Genomic DNA, 21,501 nt, shown 5'->3' on the forward strand with positions numbered 1-21,501 from the left:
ACTCTGTTTAGAAACATTTCATTTAGCTCCCGCTCATTAAAAGGGGCCGGCCATGAATCGGGATAGAAAGGGGAAAAGAGAAGAGGTGGAGGGAGAAGAACGGGGGTACTTTTTTTTTTTTTAGCAGGATTTTTAACAACCTGATGAAAAGGTCAAAGGATGGGGAGATGAAGAGAGAGGGGGGAGCACGTCCTTTGTATCATTAGGTAAGTGTATTTTTATATTTGCTAACAGATGAGTATGAATCTAATCCTCCTAATGATGTTACCACGCCGATAAACTTGATTAGGTTGCCGTGTGTCTGTGTGTGCCTGCATCTAATAAATGTATTTAAATGGGCCGTAAACTTTGGAAACTGGCTCCCGAAAACAGGTTTGAATTTGTCTGATGTTTATAGGACATTTGATCAATCCCGCTGCAACATCTGCTCATTTGCATAAAGCCTGTGTGGAGCAGTTCTGCACCTGCGGCCGCTAGCTTCTGTTGCTGGAGCTACTTTCTCGGTTTCCTGCAGATGAAGCTGTACCCTGTTAAACGCCCCGCGACTTAGATGTATTAATTGAAAGCAGCCGAGCATTAAACACATCATCATAACACATATTCACATACGCCTCTGCACACTGTTTTGTGTCAGATTGTTATCTCCTCCAGCCAAATCCTTTTAAGCGCTAAACCACCCACGGGGATGGTGAGCATTGGCAGATTCCTACATCCAAATTTGGTAAACACTGATGTGTTTCTCCTTAATTTTACTTTTCAAGTCCAAAACAACAACAAAATATTTCCGTTATCTGGTAATCTCTTAAATTCAATTCACCACAACTTTGAAAAGAGCACACTGACACGGTGAGTCAACGCGTCACCTGTTTTGAAGTCATTTAATGTGTACGTCACTGTTTCTAAAGTTCTTCATCAGCCTTCTTCTTCCCTTTTTTTTTAAGTCTTCGGCTTTTTGTGTCATTAAGTTTTTAAGAATAACCCGAGGCTGCACGACAGCTGCAGCTGAAATCGCTTACACACGCGCGCGCGCGCGCACACACACGCGCATCAACCGGCGCGTGCTCTCATGTTAAGAAGGTAGAGCAGTTGCCGCTACTCTCTATTAGCAGGTCTTTCTGCTAAAAAGAAAGCCTTTATTGTGGTTATACACAGTACAATGTGATTTAAAGATCAGCTCCGTAAAAGTGCACCCATAATTCACACAAAGTCAGACACACGATCGTGATGACATCCAACGTTCTTCAGTTCTCACACTGTTCAGAAAGAAACCTCAGAACGGCTCCCACTGAAGAGACGATGCTCGATAGATTCCTTCTCCACACTGTGATCAATAAATGTACAAGTTTGCCGAAATTCAGAGGAAATAATAAATACAAGCATCTCGTTCAGCACTGAACATCCACTTAATCACTGCCTTTTGTGAGATTTTCTTCGATTTGTAGCTCTTGATTCCCTGCTGAATCTGTCCCATAGGCAGATTTTGAAACACACGGCAGATGACATGGCTTATTTGGGGAAAAAAACACAAAACAACAACAACAAAAACATCACACTGAATTTTCACCAAAAACTCTCACAAAAACACACAAGAGTCCGGCGGATATCAGAAACCCTGCAGATATTCAGAAAAGGAGATCATCTGAGAGTCGTTAGACACCAGAAAATGAAAAAAAAAAGTAGACACCACACACACACACACACACACACACACACACAGATGCTGCGAGGCAAAAGCATGTTTAACAAGGAGCGAGAGAAAGTGAGGATTGAAGGGGAGAACGCTTTTTAAGTGAAAGGCCATCTGCTGAATCCATGGTTATGCCAGTTGCTTGCTAGCTTCCCTTCGCTCACACCTGCCAGCCTGCCAAAGCACCCTCAGGAGGACAAAAGCAGCAACTTCACACACACACACACACACACACGCATGAGCACGCGCACACACACACACACAGACGTAATAGTGGCACACATGCAACAATAACTGGTGTGATTTGTCAGCGCTGCGTGCTGTGTCCGAGGAGCTTTCGACAGTTTTTCATGTTTTCCCTCCTGCTGTAACAATAGCATAACAGCACTTTGTTAAACGAGAACAGGACCGAACAGAATGAACCGCAAATCAGCCTGTTTATGAGGCAGAGCAGTTCAGTAGCCTGCCAGCAAATACTGCAGCGGGTGTGTGGGGGTGTGTGTGTGTGCGTGTGTGTGTGAGTGTGAATGAGAGAAACACAGACTGCATGAGCATACTTTATTTTATAGCTCAGTGATAAAAAATAAAATAAAAAACCCTTCCATCAGGACGGCTGAAAATGGGGTCAGGATTTGAGGATTGAACCTAAAACGTGAACGAAGAGTGTCGTACTGCTTCCCGGTCAAGTGATTACGAGGGTGGAATGATTTCAGTTGCTGGCATTCAGGAAAGAAATGTCTTAAATGTTAAAAAAAAAATGTCAATTTTACAAATGTCTGCTGGGAAATAATTTAAACCCCAGCTGTCTCTGAGTCAGTTCCTATTTAATCACTGTCCACGTTGACCTGGTCTCAGCAAGAACCGTTCTTGATACATTACGGGGCGTTCCAGCAGCATGTAAATTTTAAGAGTGGAGCAGGAAATGAACGTGAGAGAACAAGGTTGATGGGCAGATAGGAGGCACGGAGCCGAGATTGAACAACCCTACAATCCTCGCTCAACTCTCCTCTTTCCATCTACTTTTTCATCTTTCTGTTGTGCCACTAGCTCTCCTCCTCTTTCCATCAATCTCATTTTCCCTGCATCTCTCTCTCTCTCTAAAGTCTCCCTCACTTTCACACCATCTTCAAATGTAGCTCTCGAGTGGCACAGACATACTTCACATCTACTTCGCTATCTCCTCCTCTCTGTCTGTCTGTCATCCTCACTGCCTCATTTCCTTCTGTCTCTCCTTCACCTCGCTTCTGTCCATCTCCTCCTCCCAGCTCTCTCTCTCTCTCTCTCTCTCTCTCTCTCCTGATCTTGTGCCTTTAGTGACGTGGCTTTCATCCTCACTTCATTCCCCGGTAACACTCAACCTATGCCCAAACACCCCACCCCCCGCACTCTGACAGATGTACAGATGTTGTTTAATAGAAAGCAGTAATCAACACTCCTTCCTCCCAAGTGTCCTTACGTCTAAATGGAGGAAAGATGGATAGAGACGAGGAGAGAGGAAGAGGAAGAGACCTGAAATTGATGGCAGTGCATCGACCCTTCAGTAAAATCTAGTTAACACCTCCCCAGCCTGTGAAACCTGATTAGTTGAGTGTGTGACACTATGTGTGTGTGTGTGTGTGTGTGTGTGTGTGTGTGTGTGTGTATGGGTGGGTGTGTGTGTATAGCACAATTTATTTAATGGCTTGTTGTGCTTCTTACACACTCCACCTCATAATTCCCCTCTGATTAAAAAGAAATGTTGCTCATGAGTGTCTTCTCTTTCATGTACCATAAGATGTGTGTGTGTGTGTTTGTGTGTTTGTGTGTAGTACAGGATAGTCTCGCACTGATTACATCCCCTCTAATCAATAGTGAATAGAGCACTCAGCCTGATAAGCAATCACCTGAATCAATACCAATGTTTTTAGTGTGTGTTCATTAGTGTGTGTCTGTTTGTGTGCTTATATAGGTGTGTGTAGTTCTTAACATGTTGCTAATCTAGTTGGAGCTCATGGAGGATAAACATTTCGTTTCAGGCACGGTAAATCACAGATGTCATCCCTCTTCCTCTCCTCTCCTCTCCTCTCCTCTCCTCTCCTCTCCTCTCCTCTCCTCTCCTCTCCTCTCCTCTCCTCTCCTCTCCTCTAGCTTGGTTCCTTTCATCTTCTCGCCTCTCACCATTTCTTTTATTTTCCTCTCTCCCTCTCATCTCCTTCCTCCTCCTCCTTCTCCTCCTCCTCCTCTTTGGCCTTCTTTGAGACAGAGCATTAACAGCTGCCTAACCTTCAAAGGGCGTGATCACAGAGGGTCTGTGCTCTTCACATACAGAATAACACAGCCTTTAGTTAGGCTTTGGCAGCAGTATAAATGTCAAAGTTGGAGGCCCTGCTTTGGCACACCCACATGTAATCCTTCAGAGAGAGACATAAATATAAAGAGACCGAGTGTGGAGATCCTGCTTGTGTGTACATGAATGCACTTTTAGCAGTTGGGTCCTCTACATATGATTAGTGGCAGATCTGGAGTGCATGAGCTATTACGCTCCTTTACAGACAGTGACATGATACTGCAGTTGATGAATTCTTTTTTGGTTTGTGGGATTGTCGGGAGAGGGGAAGAAGAATGTAGCAGCAGAGACGGTCAAAGAGCTGTTCAGTCCCTCAGAGTTTTGTCTTTCAAATACATAATCCACCTAAATGTTTCTTTCTCGAGGCTAAAATCTCTTTAATTGTTTGCGATGCGAGCGCCATGTCTTCACGCTATGCTACAAATGCTAGCAGAGTGGTAATGTGCTGAGCGTCTTTGTTTCTGCTCTGCAACAGTTGGAAAATGTTTAAATCCGGGTAAGACACCACATCCGTCACCGTCATGTCATCGCTGGATGGGCTGGACAAATACCACAATGCCCACCTGTACATGCTCCATGTATGAGTTGCTCTTGCGCCAGATGATAGCACTAACCAAAATCTGTACAGGTGGGTGACATCTCATACACCCAATCAGATCAGCGGGTCCATCTCCTCTCCCTGTGTGACTTCATCCAGAGCAAAGAGCAGATGACGTTTGGATTTTTTTAGCGGATATTACGTATCATAGCAACCAAATCATCTCAGCTGAAAAACACTCTGCACCTCCAAAGCGTGCTTTTATGGTCCCGGCAGGGCACATTCAGAGGGTGACTGGTTTGGTGGCTTTTGGCATTTTTGGTGGGGATATTTGAAAGTGCAGAGACGGGTGGAAACATTTGTGTGTCTTCTTCATGACCTTACCTTCCGCTGACGACGAAGCAAGTCACCAGGAAGATGAGCAGAACAATCCCCCCAGCAATGGATACGGCCATAATGGTGGACTGGTTGGGGTCCCCGATAGCCAAAACATCTACAAGAGGAAACATGGTAGGGTTTTTTTTTTGTTTGTTTGTTTGTTTTTTTTTTAGCATTGAAGAAAGATGCTGAGGATCACAAATAACCACAAAAGTGACGTGAGAGTGTGTGCGATTGAAGAATGAAAACACGAGATAAAAGACAAGGTTGAAGGGGAGGAAGAAAGAGAGAGGGGCACAGAGGTAAAAGAGAGTGAGAGAGGTGGATGGAATAGTAAGCAAGGTTCTTGATGAAAAGCGTTCTCCCCCTCTACTCTCTGCATCGCCGATGAGGCTATGAGAGAGGACGTGAAAGCCATTCCCACTCGGCCGCGCTGTCCAAATGGATATGTTAACGGTGCAAGTAACAAGGCTACTGCCGAGAAGTTTCTGCAGAGATGCATCGATTTTTACGCCACACCGATCGAGCCATTAATCAAAACAAATACCCCATTTATCTGGCTTAACTGAGCAGGGGCACACACACGTGTATATGAATGTATGAATATGTGTGTGTGTGTGTGTATGCTGGGGAGGCAAATGAATGCCCTCAGGCGGGCACAGATAAGAATTGATCTCCTATTACAGTTCCTGGCACCCTTCTTTACCAATCAATAGCATTGATCTGATTAGATAACACTAATATGATGCTGAGGGGTCACCTGTATTCAACAGCACTCAACTTGACTTTGAAGCAAGAGCTCAGCACACAAAAAAAAAACCCAAAAAAACGAAGAAACTCCACCAAGCCACAAGTTTGTTGCAGGACAGCAATGCAAAGCACGTATTGAATTATATTTATTGATTATTGAGTGATTAGTAGGCTAATGTGCGCCTCATGTACGCTACACAGACGATCTATAGCGCACTGCTGCTGTACATTAACTGATTTATCGCCGTCTCTTGCCTGGCTGTCTGGAAATCAATGTTCACTTTGAAGAACACATTATAGGGACCTCAAAGGCCAAATATCCCTGCGCACATAATGAAGTGATAATGACACTGGGTGATGGAGAACAAAAGACGAAAAGAACGAGAGTCAGAGTTTGGAAACATCATGAAAATCACCAGAGCGACACATCATAGCGTGCTGTCCAGAGCCGTTCTAGAGCCTCAGCGGAGTGGATCGAACCCGGCACAGACTTCTCTTTGATGTCTCCTTTTCTCCTCTCTCAAAGGACAGAATGTATTTCTAAGTCTTCATTCCTGAGTGTAATAATGCACTTTAAGTAAGTCTTATTAATAAAAGGTAGTCCTGCTTGATAGTGCAGTTGCAGGTGAAAATAGTAAATTAAATGTGAAACGAGAAGGGAGCTCTGTAGGGCTCATACCTCTGTGTCAAGTTTCACTCTTTTAAATGGACCTGTCGAAAATTTAATGGGCTCTCTGGCTCATGCTTACAAGCCTCCACAAAGTTCAGTAAATATCAGCCAGATAGTTTTTGTGTAACCCTGCTGACAGGCGGACAAAACAAACCGACAACACTGATGAAAACATAACCTCTTTGGCAATGGTAAATATGATTCATGCAGGTTGCAAAGGCATCCAGTAAAGAAAAAAATCTGCTGCCAAGTACCTCAGGTGAGGGCTTCGGATGGTGCTAAGAGGACGGTCTGTGTGTGTGCGTGTGTGTGTTTCTGGAAATTGGTTTGTCCATTTTTTTAGCTGATACCTTTTCTGGGATACTAGGTATCACAATCTGTGTGCTGTATCGATTCGATGCTGCAGGGGGATGAATCAGACTCTTAAAACAGCGCGATATAAAACACCAGCACCGTTAGCGCTCCGCTTCATCCTTGTCCTCCATGCTCACCTGCACTTCTTATCTGGACTGTAAAAACTGCTGCTATGCAAATATTTGTAATTAAATTAGAGGGCAAATTTAGAAGCGCTTGGATGACGGTGAGGGAACGTTGTTGGTGTGTTTACCCTCATGGCTAGTCTCCAGCTCAATCTCTCCACCGTAGCTCCCATAACCCCCATCGGTTCGAGCCCTGACCCTGAACACGTAGGTGGTCCCCGGTTTGAGCCCGTCCACCGTCATCATGTTGGAGCGAGTTTTCAAAACAGTGTAGTTCTGCTCTCGCTGGTTCTGGAATGAAAAAGAGGAGTCAATTATATTCTAATTTTTGGGAAATGAAGCGGTTAAAAAGTTAAATGTTTGTTATGTAAAGAGCAGAAAAGAGCTGAAATGTCTCCAGAGAGTACAAACACCTCACTACCTTTTCATTTGTTCATCGCTGGACCGTTTGGTGTATTCATACATGAACATCTGTCAAGTCCCAAATCTATTCATCTCTACACTTGAGGGATAATATGTGGTTACACAAGTCTTGCAACACTCAACTACCTTGTAAGTGTGTGTGCACGAACAAATCTGTGTGTGTGTGCGTGTGTACTGGAGGATGAATAAAGAATAAGTGTGTCTGTCAGTAAGCTGATTCCCTGCAGAGAGGCTGATACTCTAATGGAAGACACTCTGCAACATGGATTAAGACTATTTTACTGCTAATGCCTGCCAACACACACACACACACACACACACACACGCACACACGCACAGAGGCTTAATTTCATCACCTTGACCGTGTTTTACGAGGTTTGTCAGACAGATGTGTGGGTAATTGGCTTGGTGTGAGCAGTAGGGGAGACGTGAGGGATACGGAGACAGAGATGTTAGTGATGAACGAGTCATTACAATCGTGTCCTCTGGCTAAACACACAACCTTCGAGCCAACATCCCAGAAGTGTGTTGTAAACACTTGCCTCCAAATGTAACCAAATCTGTCTACCAGCTCACTAATTAACACATTATTTGTTTAAGAAGTAAAAAAAACACATTGCCCAGAAATAGTCAAGCTCTCCCTCCTGGTACCATTTTGTGTTTTTTGTTTTTTTAAGTGTTAGAAAAGCAAAATGTGTTTATTATTGCACTTTTGAGGTGCAGCTCTAAATAATTTATCTTTTACTCGAGCCATGCAAGCTGTTACCCTCCTGCCATGCTGAAGTGACCAGCGGCTGCGTTCTTTCGTCTTTTAAACTTTAACATGACAAATGATGATTCTCAAATGTTAACGTGCTGCTTTAAAAATGAGCATGTGTGTGTGTGTGTGTGTGTGTGTGTGTGTGTGTGTGTGTATGTCTCTCTCTCTCTCTCTCTCTCTCTCTCTCTCTCTCACCTTCTCATAGTAAATGACCTCATACTCCACGATAGCTCCGTTTGGTCTCTCAGGACCCTGCCAGGCCAAAGTCACACTGTCCTTGCTCCGCCTCTCCTTCAGCACCACACTCACTGTGGGAAAAAAAGTGAGAACAAGAGAGGAAGCAAGAAGAGAGAGATGAGCAGAGAGAAAACAAGCATGAAAGAGTGTTCAGGCTGAGGGGATCCATGTTTGATGCGAGTAACCTTGCTAATGATGCTCACAAGGTGTTTTATACATGTCTGATTACAACGTTCCTCCATGTGTGACCCGTGACGTGTGTGTGTGTGTGTGTGTGTGAGATGTATCATCTGCTCGTTACTATATGTGCGAACCTTGTGACTTCCTCGTCACACGGGGCTCATGCTATTTGCGCGCGCGCACGTGTGTGTGTGTATGTGTGTGTGTGTTTGTGTGTGCGCGCTCTCATGGATGCGTGCGTGTGTTCGTGAGAGCGGCACGTGTGACATGTGGGGATCTTAATGAGGTTAACAACCTCCTAGACCGCTCATTATTCATCACTGCACTGGCATACACACTTCTGCTGCACAAATATTCCAGTTTCACTCTGTGACAGGCGCATAAATGAATGTTCAGACAAAATTTTAAAAAAGCACCAAAATATCTTGATAAGATGTTGAGACTCCACTCGAACGACACACAAATATCTGGAACGCTACTTGATTTCGCACAAAATACACTCCCTCATTGGATGGAGAACTGATGCGCTGAGGTCAGGTGACTCCGAAGACCTCTGCATTAAATTAATCTTCATTCTTTAATCCTTCAATGAAAATATGTACTTTCTTTATATGTCTTTACATTTCAACTCTCTGGGTTTTAATTAATCTCCAGTGTGAATGTCATTAGGAGGCAGCACAGTGACACAGTCAGACGAACGAGACTCGCTGCAATCAGGAGACAAAAGTCTTCGCCGCTCTTCTACATAAGCAGGTGGATGACAACTGTTGTTCCGAGGAGGGTTTTATTTTCCTAACAGCTTTTAAATAGGATGTAATTTTTGAAAAAATGTAGTTTTTAATTCCAATTTATTTCAGAAATTGTCAAGTCGTGCTTTGATATGACAGAGTGAGAGCCTTCCTGGATCTTCAAATCATCCTTAAATGCAGGGTGAGACTCACGAGACTGGAACTCAGCCCATTTCTCATGTCCCAATATCGTTTTTTTATTTCCAAACTGTAATTTTAATCATACTTCGGTGTACTATATACTTTACTGCTTTTGTAATCGTAAAGCCTACACTTAAGCCTGACGTTGCCAGACTGAATCCCGTCTTACCAGAGAGAAATGAGGCACGACTGAGCTTCAGCTCAGACTTCAGCTTCCTGCAGTTTATCTAAAAAAATTTCATCAACATTTCTTTTTGTCAGTAAGGTGGTAAACCAGTTGTCTACAAGCCAACAAAAACAACAAAACAAAAAAGAGAAAAGCACGGCAGCAGACAGAGGTTGAGGAGCTTTAGGAGCTATGGGAACTTTAAAATGAGTGGAAACGATAAAGAAACAAATGTCTGTGTCACCTGAAAATGTACTTACAGGGGACTTGGACACGATCCTAGCTATCACTTGTGTTCAATGCAGGTTCACAGATCATTTTAATTATGTTTATACTAAAATATTTGACCTTCATAGTTCTTATTTATTTAAAAAAATACTGCCGAAGTCCGTCCATCCATTTTCTGTACCGCTTATCCATTAAGAGACATTTTCTAAACACATCTCCCTTTGATTTAATGCCTGTTGTAATGCAAACACTTCCCTTTAAGTAACTCCGGGAAGGTTTTTAGAAGAAGTTTAAAATTTCTAAAGATGTTCTACCTGAATGTGACACGCTCACCTGTCTGAGACGTGGTGATATTAATCACTGCCGTTCCTCTCGGTGTGGGACTCAAGTCCGACACTCCATTCTGGCTCTCCATGGTGAAGCTGTAGTTGGAGTCCGGCTGCAGGTCGGTGACCAGCACCATCGCTGAGGAGAGTCCAAACTGTCTGGGGACGAAGTGGACGCTGCTACCGCAGGGCAAGCACTGCTTACCGTCACCAAGGCACTTCCTACAGTGAAGGCTGTAGGTGATGTCTCCCCGCCCCCCAGTGTCACGGGGTGGTGACCACTCCAGGGTTACACAGGTCTCATTGACTGTGGAGATGGGGTTTTCTGGAGCAGACGGAGGACCTGAGAGAGGAAGAAGACATATTTATTGTTGTTTTTCCTCATTTAAAATAGAGAAAAAAAACCTGATTGTAAAACTTAAATTGGGTGACACGGTGGTGCAGTGGTCAGCACTGTGGCCTCACAGCAAGAAGGTTCCGGGTTCGAGCCCCGGCTCCATCACAAGATCTTTCTGTGTGAGTCTCCATGTTCTCCCTGTTCCTGTGTGGGTTCTCTCTGGTACTCCAGGTTCCTCCCACAGTCCAAAGACATCAAGAGGGGACGAGGCTGATTGATACTCTAAATTGACTGTAGGTGTGACTGTGAGTGTGAATGGTTGTTTGTCTCTATGTGTTGGTCCTGAGATGGACTGGTGACCTGTCCAGGGTGAACCCCGCCTCTCACCTGAAGGCTGCTGGGATAAGCTCCACCCCCCACCCCCCCACGACAGGAGAGGAAGAAATAAGTGGAAGAAAATGGATGGATGGGAAACTTAAAATGAACTGAAAATATTAATTTAAAGCTACTCCAACAATCAAAGCACAGGCTTATGTTGGGTGACGATGAACAATCCTTTTCTCTCCACAAATGTACGTTTCTTAAATGTTTTCACGGCAAATGAATCACAGGTTTTGTGACAAATACCTCCAGCCACAGCACGAAGACTCATTGACTGAACAGCTCTGGAGCAGACAGAGATTAAAAGGTGTAAATGTAGAAGTATAATAACACGTTTTTCTTAGTTCAACATCATCTTTAGAAAGAACTGCCCGGATGTGGACTGCAGCAGGGAAGTCAGTGAGGGGAGTCAACTGACACTGTGGAGCTGCACTGCAGACAATAAATATTGAGTGGACAGTGATGCATGGAAGGAGCCAGGAGTAATCTCCCCATGACTCAGGTACATTTGATGATTTGGACCATTTAAAATTACTCTGAACTTCAGCTCACACCATAAGTGTGTGGCAGCGCCCGAGTCTAGAAAGTGTATGGGTACTTTTTTCTTAAGTAGCAGACAAAGATATTATTGCATTATTATTATTCTGTACTGATTCTTATGCCTAAAATACATGGGGGGGGGGGGGTCATCAGAGACACCCAATGTTGTTAGGGTGTGGTCAGTGTAGCCGCTCCGTTTGAGTGCGATGATGATTGACAGTAGCGATTGTCGCTATGCTAACGTTATGCATCAGGATTGGAAACGGTTAATTTGAAAAATTTGAGCTGAGTCTGATCCTGGGGGCCAAGAAGTGAAACTTGGGTTGATAGCAAAATAAATCTTCAAAAATAGTTTGTTTGCTTTTAATTTAAATCGCAAACTAGATGTGGTGTTAAAATTTCAAAAACAATCTACCATTTAATTGAAGGAATAGTCCAAACATTACAAAATGATTCGAAAATAATGAGAGGAGCAGTTAGCTGCTAACCGTTCAATCATTAAGGACTGTACAAACACACTCAGGCATTTTTGGGGGCCTTTTTTCATTCCTGGGTCAGTTTGAACTATTATGAGACAGTTCGGTTGAACAAAACGTGTCCAACATTGCCTCAGAGGAAACCTTTTCCGTTCCTGTTGTCTGGAAAGCAGTCATGTGTAAAACCACTGATTATGGTTGCTCACTGCCCAGCATGGTGCAGGTATCTCAGCCTTATGGAAATTAAACGCTAGATGGCCATTCAGCCTGACATCTCATCAGGTCGGGGTTGAGCAGTGAGCCCCAGGGGACCCTTGGCAGGGCCCAGGACATTCCTGATTATCCCTGAGCCTCTCTTGAAGTGCCGGAGGTGTGGCACAAAGATCGACATCAGGGACGGAGGCCATGCTGGGGATAATTGAGGCTTTCTGTTATAAATCATCTGAAAGGGTGCTCCGACTTATCCTGCTAATTCCGCCTTTTTCTTGTCTCCATCCCCCCTCTTCTCCGAGCTGCATTTGACTGTCTATCATCATCATTTCTTCTGCTTGGCCTTTTATGGCATTTAGATTATAATCCTGTGATCGTTTCCTACATGCCCCGCTGTTCTATTCTCTCCCTGTGCCTTAAGTGTCATTCCACATGTCTCTCCATGACTAATTCATTCACCTTTTCTTCTTTTTTTTATCAATTTTTCCATCTCTATCCTCCTCATTACTCTTCACCATTCAGGACAGCATGTGTGCCCGAACATATTTGAAAGAAGCGTTACTCATTTCCAGATGATAACACCTGTCACATCTCACCTGCTAGCACGATTAATGAGCGTAATCTACCATAACCTGATAACGGTGCCAGCTTGTGTGTTTCCTAGGATCTTTGTTCTTCTCTTAAAGTCTCTTTTGGTCTCCTGCTTCCACACATTCGTCCAGGCCTTTTCTGAAATATCACGCACCTCCATTACTCAGTAACCACAACCATCCGCCAGGCAGGCATGGACAGTATGTCCTATGTACGGTGTGTATCTGTCTCCAAAAGGTCACATAAAGATCAAAATGTAAATTAAATTTAACATCGGCCAAAAGTTGTGTTCCATCTGTATGACTGTGGGTGTTGAGTTTGTCCCTCACGTGTGCAGGCCATGGAGCGAGGGTCGGTCTCAGCGCGGTAAAATCCTTTCTCACAAATGCACTCGGTGGCTTGTTCCTGCGGCGAGGAGCTGTGTGGAGGACATTTGGTGCAGTAGGCATCTGTGGCTGAGGCCTTGTAGGTACCGGGCCTGCATGCTGGATCCAAGAGAAAAACAGAGAGTTATTGGATTCCCTTTCCGTTTGACCCTTTCATTCCTGTATAGAAACAAAATCAACAAGACTGATATTTGCCAAGTGATTTGCAATATCACACAGAATGTTAATTTTACATCATTGCTCTCATTTTCATTGAAAAACCCCATTAAAATGTTTTGTTTTGTTCTTTTTTGGAATTGGTGTCATTGCAGCACCACCATATTTAATTCAAATTACAACTTTGACAAACAAGTAGCCTTTGACAGATATTGCACCTTCCTGCCATTAAACAACTGCAGTTTATTGTGATTTGGTTCGAATTTCATTGAATCCTGCAGTTCTGATCGCCATCATTTCTGTGGCTGTACTAACTCAAGTCATTCATGAGTGATTATGGAAGCAGCCTTGCTACAAATGATGAGGTTGCGTCAGACTCAGAAGAAGAGATTGCTACATTTTATATTTTACGGACCCACATCCTTGTTGACCTTTGACCTCTACGTAGTACTTAGCTAGGTGTGTGTGCAGTTTTCCTTTGCAAAGACCAACTATTTGTAACATTTCAGGTGCGATAATGTTGAGTTTTACTTTGCAATAAAGCGGTTTGGTGGCGCGTTTACAACTGCTATAAAGACTACACATCTCAGGCTGAGAGAGAATAGAACGAGACGAGTTTACAGAGGAGCAGAAAGGGGGTATAAAGTGTACGAATATACGGAACGACAAGAGAAGTCCCGCTGCATCCGCGTTACAAGAGAAACTGATAGGTCGTCTAAGCTGTGCCGTGCAGCACCCGTGGCAAAAGACACGAAAAACAAATCTGATCGAATGTGTTGTGACATTAGAGTCTACGTGAGATCCTTTTACATCCGGCTGTAGGCCTGCATAACCACAGGCTTGTATAGTACGACAACACAACGTAGCAGCAGCATCTCAACTGTCACTCCTGTTATATAAGCATTAGGTCCTCAGGCAAGCAAGGGAGCAGAAATACACAGCCGCAGTCACAGCAATACTCACAATAACACATTATGACTATTGCTATGGCTGTTACAGTGGCTGCATATTAGTCATTATGTGGAATCATAAAAGTCGTGTGGGGAAACTCTGCTAGTGCTCAACAGCAGCCTGCTGAAATAGATTGGGGACTTGAATGATTTCCCTTTTGGATCCTGGGCAGTAAAATGGAATTCCTCACTTTCCCTTTGGTAATCTGAATATAGATTACCCATGTATTTATTTATACATTCGTAGGCCTGGTATTGCCATCTTCGCAAGCCTTTTCTGCCAGCGTGGTAAATACTATTACCGTACAAAAACTCATGTAAGGAAAATGAGGTTGCAACACAGCCAACGCTCCATGTATGTATGGATGTATGCATATGTGTATGCGGGTGAATAGTGTGGATCAGTGATGCGAAGGAATCCACCAGGTGCTGATCGCCTGTTCGTGTGCCTAGAGGGTATTAAGTATTCTGCAAATGTGTGTGTGTGTGTGTGTGTGTGTGTTCGCCTGCTGATTGCTTATGCCACTCGTGAAGGTCACGGATTTAATCAAGCTACAAGTCACTCGTCCCAGAAAAGCTGTAAATTATCGCATTAATACACACACGCGCACACACTTACGCACGTATATTCAAAGTAGTAGTTAACCAGCAGATAGAGGAATGCAAAAGTGGCCTAAAAGTAGCATGATTTCTCAAAGTGGAGGTAAGTTCTTCCACCTGGACGCTGTGCTCGCTTGCATACAGACAGTATTTTTAGGCAAATCATTCATCATATTGGGAGCAAAGTCCACTAGCACAATCCCCTGAAGACCTGAGAGAACGCTGAAAAAAGGACGTGTGTTGCTGTGGAGAAGAGAAAGTAAAAGAAAGGTAAGGGAAGGAGAGGGAGTGATTGTTCTCAAAGGGTTTCTGCTCTGTTTCCTCCTTCCTGTCAGCTTCCAAGGTAATGGGTGTCTATGTGGTCTGCTCGCTGTGTGTGTGTGTGTGTGTGTGTGTGTGTGTGTGTGTGTGTGTGTGTGTGTGTGTGTGTGTGTGTGTGTGTGCGCTCGTTGGCTAGGCTGTACGAGTAGGGTGGAAAAGCAGCTTTTCTCCGGGGACGTCTCATCCGGAGAGTCCTGCCTGGCCAGCCACAGAGACACAAAGAGCCCCAGCGCTAGAGGACACATAGGGTGCCCCATGCCAGGCCTGGCGTCCGAACAACTGCCTGCTCTAAAAAAATTTTCAGGAACAGCGGCTTGGCTGCATCAAGCGGAGCTTCCTTCTCCAGATCTGCTGTTTTTCTGCTTTGCTTTTCTACCACATTCCCACTCCGGTTTTTCTTTCTCTCTTATACCCCCCTTTTTTTTTCCTGCCTCACACTTGTTTTTTTTTTTTCCTCAAACTACTCCCAGCGCCTGCCCCATGGGAAACATGTTAGTTGACTTAGCTCCCTTATGATTAATGCTCCATAGATATGAAAAAGTGACAAGGAGGCAGTAACAAAAAAAGCAGATACACAGGAGAGAAGAAGTTAAGACACAAAGTTGTAGAACTATGAACCAAATTTGCATTATCCTCAAAGTAACCGTTGACGATGTTATTGTGTAGGGTGTGTGTGTATGGGTGAAATGGGTGTGTGTTTCTTCTAAAGACAAAGAATGGCCTCAGATCCAGTGTCTCATTAAATATTCATCTGGTCACCAGAGAGACTCTGTATTTATGCCAATCGATAGCTCTTAGATATGATATAGTACTGCTCCTCTCAGTCACCAGCCTCTGATTGAGAAGGGAACAGCCCATCTGTCTCCCCCGGCTCGCCGCTACTCTATTCAGCTCCTATTCAACTCTACCTCCATTTCTCCTGTGGCAACTAGTGATTATATCTGATTAGCTGATTACAAAATGTCAGAAAAATAATTAAGTAAGACCATAATACGTCCCCAGCCTCCAAGAATATGTCTTTAAAGCAGCGCTAATATCAAGAGTCAAAGGACTACATGTGAAGGGAGGTTGTGCACAGTGACAAATCCCACAGAAGATTACAACTCTCAGTTCCTCTCCACTCTACTGAGCTTCGTCGCGTGTTTCGCCCCGCTGTTTTGTTTCCTGCCATGTAACTTTATTGTTTAAGCATCATCATCCTTGATTACAGAGAAAACTCATCCAGCACCAAACAGCAGGCAAGTTAGCAACTAGCTAGTGGAAAGAAAGAGGCTGAACTCTTTCCCACTGTGAGTTGTTTAAAAAAAAAAAAAAAAGTCTGGTACTTCGTTTTTGACATCACAAACTTGTTGGAAAATAAGGTTACCAACTGGAGTAGATAGTGGGATCGGGTGCTGACTGGAGATCTCATACGGAACCGTAACAAAGACAACCGTTAAATACGCAACCCAAGTTTCAACAGCGTATGAAGCCCAATTTCTTGGTTCCACAGGGACACAAAAGATGGATTGTGTGTATCTACATCTGCTCGCTCACACACGCTGGGATGGCTCATTAGGTTTTCTTTCAAAGAACTGCCGAATAGTTCCCCGTGAATATAGAATTGTGTTTCTGCTCGGAGAAACATTCATTCCACGAATCTCCTCTGTCTGTTGACTGACCTTTAATAAAACAAATCTTTTTTGAAAGAACAAAATATTAATAATTTTTATTATATCCCTCTATAATTAATACAATTTCAATTTAAAACATTTGTGATATTTTTCTTCCTGTTGTTTGGTTGACTAGTGCCGTACAATGTAACATTAAACAAAGGACAACCGCTGACGACCATATAATAGTCATGAATAAAAAAATAAGAGCTCTGATATCTGCAGGTGTGTATCAGAATAAGATCAGAACTGAAAAAAATGTGAACTGGTGTCTCTCTGGAGAAGCAGCATGGAGGGCACTGACAGTGTTTCACCGGTAATTATTTCTTTTGCTTTAGCAGAGATCTTCAGGCCAATAAATTCAGAAAAAAAATTTAAAATATGCAGAGAAAAATCAAATTTTAGTAGGTGTTTGGAAGGTTTTAGAGGTTCGTTTTATATAGTGGCCGGAAAAAAAGATTTGATTTTAAATGAAGTGTAAACTTGCTCTGAGTCTCGGGACATCTGAGGGGTTTAAAACACATAAACTCTGCTAGCAGCCACGCTAACATTTGTGCCTCCATCTTTTTCCATTCAAACAAGCCTTCTGTTAATTCAATTATACTCCTATGGGCTTGTGATACCAGATGCTAAAGCTAACTAGCATACAGGATAAAAGCACCGATCTCTTGCTGTGTTAAATGACACTTGAAACAAATGGAATAAGCCCTTTGCTGCCTACATGGAACTGAGTCATAATTAACGTTATTAATTAGACTTGTGATTGCCCTGCAATGTTAAAATGTCTGCTGTGAAAAGGACTCAGAAGAGAACTTTAGCATCAGTGTAGCTTCAGTGCTAGAAAGACAAATTAACACACAAATGCACGAGCGGGAACACAAACCTGATATCTCACAGTCATTACAGTCTAATTACATTCAACCAGGCAGCTGCGAGGTCCCACCAGCTTCACTTTTCGGAGGAAACAAACACTCGCTCTATGCCTCCTCTCTTCTTCTTCCCCTCTCAATGTTCTTTGCTAGTTTTACTTAATTGCTCTTGCTTTCTGCCACACTTGGCTCAAGTCAAAAATTGGCATCCCACCAGTCTCACCATAAAGGACAGAGAGAGGCGAAAGCTGTGTGTGAGCTGGTGGGTGGGCGTGGGGTATACTGAGTGTGTGTGTGTCTTCTTTTGAGAGGGAAGTTGTATAAAGCCTGCTGGCCCACGGGAGATGAGCTCCATAATGGTCACCATGGCAACAGGCTTTCAAGATGGAGCCTTCCTAGCACCCCTTGAGTGGCGCAGCTCCTGGAGCACAGTTGCAGCCTCTGTGTGTATATATGTGTGTGTGTGTGTGTGTGTGTGTGTGTGTGTGTGTGTGTGTGTGTGTGTGTGTGTGTTTGTATGCCATCCAGGCGTTAGAGACCAGCTACTTAAAAATTGATACATCAAGCGTCAGTGGAGAAATGTGACGGGATTGATTCTGACATCCTTTACGGCCACCGGGGTCGCATCCGTATGAGTGTTTGTGCACAAGCGTTTATACCCGTGAAACACGCTTACAGTTCAACTGACGTGCTAAACAAACTCAGGAAACATGTTCAAAAAGAACATTGTTCATCGTGTAGAAGAGTGGATTGAAAATGAGACTTGCCAATAATGTTTGTCTGAATGGTACATTCAGTCTTACGGATGTGACTGTCATCGCAATCCAGGAAGTCACTGTACATTCACTGTCACCAAGGCCAACTGTAATTTAACACACACACACACGAGCGTGCGCGCACTACTTTATTAACCCAAACTGTGATGCGTCATCAACAGTTGCCCTTGTTCATAAGCGAAGATAATGTGTTAATGTGCATGAGGTCATTTATGGGGCAGAGAGAAGTATGTGTGTGTGTGTGTGTGTGTGTGGGGGGGGTATTTATGTGGAGTTGACACGTTAGCACTAAAGTCCAGCCCCCCTGCTGAGACCCTCTAATCTGTAATAAGACCTCAGAACTATATTTAACACCATTATATTACCATTAATGTTAAATGCATACACAGACACACACACACAGACACACACACAAACACACTCGTGCCAGAACACTTTTCCTGAGCAAGCTTGTTTGACATCTTCAGTGCTGATATTCTTCATTCTGTCTGATCTAAAAAAATTCTTAACGCTGCATCATCTTCACCAGAAACGTGACTATGTATTAATGCTGTTTGTAACATGCAGGCCTGCAGGGCTGAGAGACGTAACCTCTCAGCAGTTACTGACAACAACACATTTTGGGGAAATACGGTCCGACCATCTTCCAGATTACCAGCGGTGAGAATCAAACGCCTCCAAGATAATCAGTTCCTGTCATCAGTCTTGCCGTGTGACAGCTGTACAACAGTGCAACACAACGTATGCACGGTTCAGGCACCTGGTTTGTTTTGGTGCTTCGTGGTCAGGGCAGACGGCCGCCCACGCTGAGTCTGGTCCTGTGCAAGATTTCTCCCTGTTAAAAGGTTGATTTCTATGCCTCAGTCCTTTGGTCTCTACATTTACTCAGATCATGTTCCTGCTCGATGTGAAAAACGCCCTGAGATCATTCCTGTTGTGAATTGATACTTTCGCTTATGAATAAAAGAGATTTGATTTGAACCTGGATTGAAGCCCTTGGAAGGTTTGCCTGAGATATTTGCCTTTCACGAATAATCTGTATCAGCATATATAGCACGCTATCGTGCCAATCCCATATCAATGATGTCACTCGCTATCTCTCTCTCTCTCTCTCTCTCTCTCTCTCTCACATTCACTTTCACCCAACAGGACTAACATTCTGGTGCTCACCATGGTTACGTCCTGCCTAGATTAGTGCAACTCCTGACGTGCGTCCATGAACTCCAACTGGTCCAAGACGCCGCCACCCACATCATTACCAGATCCCCCTCTTGTCATCACATGTCACCTGTCCTGCAGCAACCCCACTGGCTCCCGGTTAAACACGTCATGGTTTATGAGATCCTGCTCGTCATTTTCAAGGCCATCGGAAACGTCGCTCCTCACCTCACTGAGCTCCCCCATGCTAACACACCCATCCGTACACTCAAGTCTTCCTCCTCCTCCCAACTCATCCTCCCACCCGCCCGCTCGCTCGACCACCACCGAGTTGAGAGCTAATGCCGCTCCGCCCCCCGCCTCTGGAACTCTCTGCCTCAGGACATTAGAATTTCAGATTTTCTTGCCACCTTCGATTCCCAGTTAGAACTCACCTCTTCAGACCGGAACATTCCATCTAATCAGATATGAGACTGGAATGATTTCACACTGCTCTTTTCATTGTTTACATAACAGTGTTGTTGTTTCATTGTTGGAACTTTATGTTATTTTGATGTATTCAGCGTTGTTTAAATGAGTTCTGTACGGTGACCTTGAGTGTCCTGAAAGGTAAATAAAATTAATATTTGTAATTACATTTTTAATTACATTTATAATCATCATTATTATCATCATTATTAGTAGTAGGAGTAGTATATTGGCGCTTGTGTGCGATATGAACATTTTCAGGTTAATGTATTAAGTGTAAAATATAGGATACGTTGATTTATACTTTCAACATTATCGATTTTTTGAAATTACGTCCAGTACGGCGATAAGAAAATGCAGTAAATACAGTTGCCATAGTGATCACTTTCACTTACTTGGTGTGCAGTTTACGTACAATACTTTTATTCAAAAAAGAAGATGGAGATCAGATTTTTCTTAAAGTAACAAATATCAGTATCTGCATCCAAAAGTCCTCAACTGGTTGGCTACAGTAGAAAGAAAGGCTGAATTGTGCGTCTTTGTCAGTTGACTCAAATACGCAGTTGAATTATTAGCGTTGTTGATAGATAGAATGTTGTCTTCCATCAAGGCCAGAATAACCGAGATTTAATATGTCCACCTCATAAATTCAGTCCTGTGAGTAAATAAAAGGCCCTGAAAAACAATTCTCTTGAAGATATGGGTCACACTGTCTCCTGAAAAAAGAAAGGAGGTCAGATGGATAAAACATTCACATACAATAACGCATGGAAAAAATAAATGCATGTTCTTGTGTGTTCACTCCAGCTGTCATCAGTAACACTGGACAATAAATACACGTTGCATGCTTCATATTTGATTGCAGATAACGACTCGCTTCTCTTCTTGGGTTCAAAATCGAGCATTTTATTTATTGAGATGAATGCAGCCGCCCTTTTTAGTGCCCTGGTGAGGTTTTACCCCCTTTCAAGCCATTTACTTTATAGAAAAATCTGTTGAAAGCCAGGAGCTAAATTAAAGCACATATTCTACTGTATGGCAGCAATAAGTTTGAGCCACAGGAGGCCTGAACGCTAGAGATGCAGGATCAGACGTTTGGGGGCGTGTGTGTGACAGGTGATCCGTGACCGGACCAAATTCAAGGGCCTTTATGATTGACACCTCAGGATAAGAACTTCTTTGTGTTTAACGGTATCTTATGACTTCTCCAACACACACATGCACACACATACACATACACACACACACACACACACACGGTCAGACTGGATATGAAATGGTTTATGATGTCCAGAACATGAAGCACATGAGTACACTCAGGCTGCCTTCTGATCTACCCTCTGTCCTCAGGATACCAGCCAATTACTGAGAGCGGTCAAGAGGAACCTGTGGATGAAGCTCACCCACTTCCTCAGTCTGTCTGTCCGTCTCCGTCTCTCTGTATTTCAGTTTTTCTATCTCAGTTTGCCCTCATGTCTCTCTAGTCCCCCCCCCCACCCCTCTCTCAGACTCTCACACACATAAATAGAAAGAATAAAGTAGCTATGGTGTGT

At 43.6% G+C, this 21,501-nt stretch overlaps 1 protein-coding gene across 1 annotated transcript in view; it reads right to left on the minus strand.

The window, feature by feature from the left end:
* The window catches only part of LOC147261411 (ephrin type-A receptor 3-like), an 89,947-nt gene that overhangs the window by 30,172 nt on the left and 38,274 nt on the right, over window positions 1-21,501 (minus strand). The window contains exons 6-10 of the mRNA XM_086203403.1: window positions 12,942-13,097; window positions 10,085-10,420; window positions 8,207-8,319; window positions 6,957-7,119; window positions 4,936-5,044 (exon numbers count right to left, since the gene is read on the minus strand). Coding sequence (XP_086059529.1) covers window positions 4,936-5,044; window positions 6,957-7,119; window positions 8,207-8,319; window positions 10,085-10,420; window positions 12,942-13,097 — 877 coding nt within the window. The remainder of the gene's footprint in view (window positions 1-4,935; window positions 5,045-6,956; window positions 7,120-8,206; window positions 8,320-10,084; window positions 10,421-12,941; window positions 13,098-21,501) is intronic.

This window comes from Aulostomus chinensis, chromosome 5 (assembly GCF_037954235.1).
Source record: "Aulostomus chinensis isolate RoL2024-O1b breed Wild chromosome 5, RoL_Achi_v1.0, whole genome shotgun sequence".
Taxonomy (NCBI): domain Eukaryota; kingdom Metazoa; phylum Chordata; class Actinopteri; order Syngnathiformes; family Aulostomidae; genus Aulostomus; species Aulostomus chinensis.